At 33.8% G+C, this 5,104-nt stretch overlaps 1 protein-coding gene and 1 long non-coding RNA gene across 3 annotated transcripts; both read left to right on the top strand.

The window, feature by feature from the left end:
• Nucleotides 1-368: 368 nt before the first annotated feature.
• On the top strand, nucleotides 369-724 carry LOC145163021 (uncharacterized). 2 transcript variants are annotated; one of them, XR_013739511.1, is made up of 3 exons: nucleotides 369-421; nucleotides 496-547; nucleotides 636-724. It is a non-coding gene; the product is annotated as an uncharacterized LOC145163021 (long non-coding RNA). The 2 variants fall into 2 exon arrangements; XR_013739512.1 differs by having other exon boundaries at nucleotides 642-689.
• Nucleotides 725-1,532: 808 nt separating this feature from the next.
• LOC145164697 (vacuolar-sorting receptor 1-like) lies at nucleotides 1,533-4,634 on the top strand. The gene is made up of 9 exons (XM_079083401.1): nucleotides 1,533-2,100; nucleotides 2,170-2,258; nucleotides 2,370-2,439; nucleotides 2,536-2,619; nucleotides 2,716-2,792; nucleotides 2,867-2,944; nucleotides 3,054-3,128; nucleotides 3,530-3,589; nucleotides 4,584-4,634. Exons 1-9 carry the CDS (start codon nucleotides 1,533-1,535, stop codon nucleotides 4,632-4,634), a joined length of 1,152 nt encoding a protein of 383 aa, XP_078939527.1.
• The last annotated feature ends 470 nt before the right edge of the window (nucleotides 4,635-5,104 follow it).

Genomic DNA, 5,104 nt, shown 5'->3' with positions numbered 1-5,104 from the left:
TTCCAATATGAAGAACAAGGAGGCTTGTGAATTGTTTTAGTCAAGAGGATAAAGATTTAGCAGGATGGAGTGTTCTTGATGTTGGAACAGGCAATGGGCTACTTCTTCAAGAGCTTGCTAAACAGGGGTATAGTATTATACATAATAACACTTATTCCTCCTTTTGGTATGATGATAATTGATAAATCATTCTTTATTACTTTGATGTTGGTGTAAATAGGTTCTCTGATCTCATTGGAATAGATTATAGTGAAGGAGCAATTAACCTTGCTAGAAGCCTTGCTAATCGTGATGAATTAATTGGTATCAAACTATTGGTTGATGATGTTCTTGAAACAAAATTGGAGAAAAAGTTTGAGCTTGTTATAGAATAAGGAACCTTAGATGCTATTGGTCTTCATCAAGATGGACCCATCAAAAGGTATATAAATGAGAGAATCACAAAAGAACTTCAAAAAGGAAAAAGAGTTAAATTTTGTTTTGTTTAAATTACAGGATTATGTATTGGGAATCTATGTCAAGACTTGTAGCTCCTGGTGGACTATTGGTAAGTTACAATTTGCATTTACTCATATTTAATGTTTTTTATTTTTTATTTTACAGCTCCTGATATACATCGATCCAACAACACAAAGTTCCAGGGATATGCTTGGTATTGACACTCGAGGTTGAAAACTTCAACGTCATGTCAGGGATAAATATAAACTTATTTCGAGTTTGGTCCATTATACCCTTGGTTGTCATTCATGGGAGTTTTCTGCATAAAACCCTAAAATGAAAAGAAAAACTTGAAAATAATATTTGGTTAACATTTTTGTTTTCTGTGTATGATTAAATCTGTTTCACAAAAACATTTTTACCTTTTCTTATAAAATTAATATCAATAATAAGTTGAATATCGGTAAACGGTGTAATCTATTCTATATTTTGTATTTTGTAATAAATTAAGTTAATATAAAATTATTACAGGAAGAGCCAGTGGATAAGACAAAACATTGGGGTGATTTAGAGGAAGAAGAGGAGGAAGAGGAAGAAGAGGAAGTGGAAGAGCAATATGAGGAAGGGGATTTGGAAGATGGCATTCAATCAGTTGATACCCTTTCAAGGTCTTATTTTCTATTTCTTTTTTAACCATCTTTTTATTATCATTATTATTATAATAATAAAATGTGTTTAAAAAACTGATTCATTTTTTCTTTTTTTTTTCTCCTCAGTATCCCAACTGGTGTTGAAACTCCAGATGTTATTGACCTCCGCAAACAGCAAAGGAAGGAACCCGAGAAACCTCTGTATCAGGTAGCTTTTTCTTTTCATGCTTACATTTATATATATTTTTAATACAAATGTTTTTATATATATTTAAATAATATATCCAGTGGTTTTACTTTTATCATTTATGTTGTTTGATTTGGTAAAGGTGCTGGAGGAAAAAGAAGAGAAGATAGCCCCAGGAACTTTGCTTGGAACTACACATACGTATGCAATCTACTTCTTTCCTTTTTTTACTTCAATAATCAATATAATGCATTTATATGTTCAAAGGTAATTTTTGGAAGAGTTTCAAAGGGGCTGCACAAATTCTTGAGAAGGGTGGATATTCCCTTTTTACCCCTCATTATATCACATGGTATTGTCCTCAGGCATTCACGATTAGTAACCAGTGTAAATCACAGTGCAATCTACTTCTTTCCTTTTTTACTTCAATAATCAATATAATGCATTTATATATGTTCAAAGGTAATTTTTGGAAGAGTTTCAAAGGGGCTGCACAAATTCTTGAGAAGGGTGGATATTCCCTTTTTACCCCTCATTATATCACATGGTATTGTCCTCAGGCATTCACGATTAGTAAACAGTGTAAATCACAGTGTATAAATCATGGAAGGTATTGTGCACCTGATCCTGAACAGGATTTTAGCACAGGGTATGAAGGAAAAGATTTGGTTATTGAAAATTTGAGACAATTGTGTGTGTTTAAAGTGGAAAATGAGAGTGGAAAAGCGTGGATTTGGTGGGATTATGTTACATATTTTCAAATAAGGTGTCCCATGAAAGAGAAGTATAATAAGGAGTGTGTTGATGAGGTCATCAAATCCCTAGGTAAAGTATATGTTCAGGGTTTAGGGTTTAAGGTTTATTCATAGTAATATTTTTTTTGTGAATATGTAGAACTTGATTTGGGAAAGATTGAGAAGTGTATGGGAGACCCTAATGCGGATTCTGACAATATTGTCCTTAAAGAAGAACAAGATGCTCAAGTATGTTTGTTATATTTTTTTTAATATATATTTTTAGACATTAATATAATGTTTTTTTGAGCATTGATTGGTTTTGGGAATATAATTAATGGACAACTATGGAATTTTCAGATTGGGAAGGGGTCAAGAGGTGATGTAACCATATTGCCCACACTTGTGGTTAATAATAGACATTACCGAGGTTAGTTTTTACATTTATTGATGGAATGGAATGGAATAGAATGAAGGAATGGAATCAACCATTCCATTCCTTACATTACTCAATCTTTGTTCACAGGAAAGTTAGAAAAAGGTGTTGTTTTGAAGGCCATTTGCTCTGGTTTTGAAGAAACAACTGAGCCTGCTGTTTGTCTTAGTGATGGTAAAACCCTAAATCTATAGTCTTCATTTTTATTTTATTTTTTGTAAAAAGTTATTCAAGAATTCTTATTTACTAAAAAAATATAAAAATTGGAAGGTGTGGAAACAAACGAGTGCTTGGAGAATAATGGTGGTTGCTGGCATGATAAATCCACCAATGTCACTGCATGCAAGGTACCTTTTTTTTATATCTCATAGCTCAAAATTTTATAAAACTCTGCTTATATTTTTTTATAAATTTTATATAGGATACATTTCGTGGGAGAGTTTGTGAGTGTCCTTTGGTTGATGGAGTACAATTCAACGGAGATGGGTATACCTCATGTGTAGGTATGATGATGAGGTGGTTATTGGCAACAACTCCCTTTGTCTCCTATACTTTGTCAGATCACACCCTTTAATTGTACATAATTCACTATTTCCTTAAAATTGCAGAAGTTGGTTGAAGGATACTTGCTTAGAGCTGCTCAAAGAAACTCAGGTTTTTTTAGGGACATCTACAGATTAGTGGTCAGCCACGTGTCAAGGTATTCTTTTATTTATTAAGATGTTATCTAAAGTTCTTAATACTTCACACAAGTTCTTAATATTTGCTAATTTTCTGCTTGCATGTCTTTATGGCATGGAAGTGCAAAATGGAGATGAAAAATGCAAAAGAGCCTGAGTTCATGCTTCATTGAGATCATCATCATGTTTAAAGGTTAAACACTTATTTTCCCCATTAAGTAAAAAGGGTGACAAATCCATTGTGTATCCCGTAACATATATGTTGCTATTGTGACATGTTGAACAACTTTCAGCAATTTTATTTTCATGGTGAGGATTTGCTCAGTCTTGATTTCTTGTTTTCTGCATAGTTTGTGAATCTATGCTGTTGTAAAATATAACCTCTGGTTTTTTAATCTTTGCAGAGTGTAAAAAGCTTGCAGATGTTCACTTTTCCCTCATTTGACCACTCACATTTGGCACAAGTATTTGCAACTAACATTCCTTGTTTGATTCTTCTATTAATTATATCTTTTAAGTTTGTAGAAGGTGTCCCTTGATACGCAATGTAGTATTAGGTTATATAGTTAGGGAAAACCTTTTAATAACAATGTATAATTGGATCCCATTAATATCAATGTATTACAATTTTTTGACATGATGTTATTTGATGAAATTGATTGCTTTGATTTGTTTACATATTTTTGTATTATTCGTAAATGAGTATCGTAAAGACGTGTCGTAAATGCATATCGCAAATGGTTACTGAAGTTTATGATACGCAAATGTGTGTCATCTTCATTTATGACAGGGGCTTCCTTGATACGCATTGTGTGTCATAAACACATGCGTCGTAAGGTTACGACATGCAAATGTGTGTCGTCTTCCTTTATGACAGGGCCTTCCTTGATACGCATTGTGTGTCATAACTGCGTGTCATAAATGTGTGTCGTAAATGTGTGTCGTAAATGCGCGTCGTAAATAGACGACGCGCAAAAGCGTGTTGTCTTTCGTTATGACAGGGCCTTCTTTGACATGCATTTGCGCGTCGTCTGAGCGTTTTACGACACGCATTGCGCGTCGTAAAAGGTTCTTTTTCTAGTAGTGATTGTGTGTTATTTAATGGTTCTCATTAAATAAACATTCCTCATAAAAGCGAAACATTCATTTTGTAGCATACAACGTTTCAGTTTCTTTCAAAATCACTTTTCTGTGTCAGACCTATTTTGGGCTATAAAACAAATAAATAATTTTTCTATAAAAGAAATCTTTTGAGAAAATCTTTTTGTTTATTATGTCACGTCTCATAGCCCCCAAACTGTCAATTCTGTTTCAACTTCTTCTTTTTACAACGGATAAGACCCCGTCGCCACATATTCTACAAAGTGTAATCATGGGTCTGATAGTCATTAAATGCCCCGGTTTCCAAGCAAATATTTTATTTTTCCTTTTTGATTTAATTTTCTTTTTCTGTGGCAGATAATGGCTAAAACCCAAGGGTTTTTACCATTAGCAGTTATAAAAAGTTAATTCCAATAATATTTGAAATCCGAAGGTATAAAAACCCCCCTTTTCCTCCCAAGAAAGCTTTACGCTTTCTGAATCCCTAATCGACAAACAAGCTTCATCTTCTTCCCTCTTGCACAAAACAGTTTTCCTGCAAGTTCCTCAAAACCTTTATTTTAACAATGGTGAAATCTGGCGTTTCCAAGAAGCAATCAAAGGCCTCAGGGTCAGCGAAACCAACTAGTTCAGACACAACGATCAAGGTTCAATCCCCAGCCATTGCTTCAAGCAACTTTAGGGCTTTATTTGAAGATCAACCTCACTACAATGACGCAATTTGCCTGATGATCCAGTTCATTCCATCTCATCCATTGTTTGGTGATTTTGATGCATTCACTAATGTCGTTCCACTTCCCACACTATTCAAATGTGCTTTTTCTGCATTTCGACCACTTCATAACCTTCAAGAAGTGCACCTGCACTTAATCGATGAT

This window comes from Lactuca virosa, chromosome 3 (genome assembly GCF_052849685.1).
Source record: "Lactuca virosa cultivar CGN04683 chromosome 3, Lactuca_virosa_CGN04683_v6, whole genome shotgun sequence".
In the NCBI taxonomy this organism is placed as follows: Eukaryota; Viridiplantae; Streptophyta; class Magnoliopsida; order Asterales; family Asteraceae; genus Lactuca; species Lactuca virosa.
This window is presented reverse-complemented; position numbering and strand designations above follow the sequence as displayed.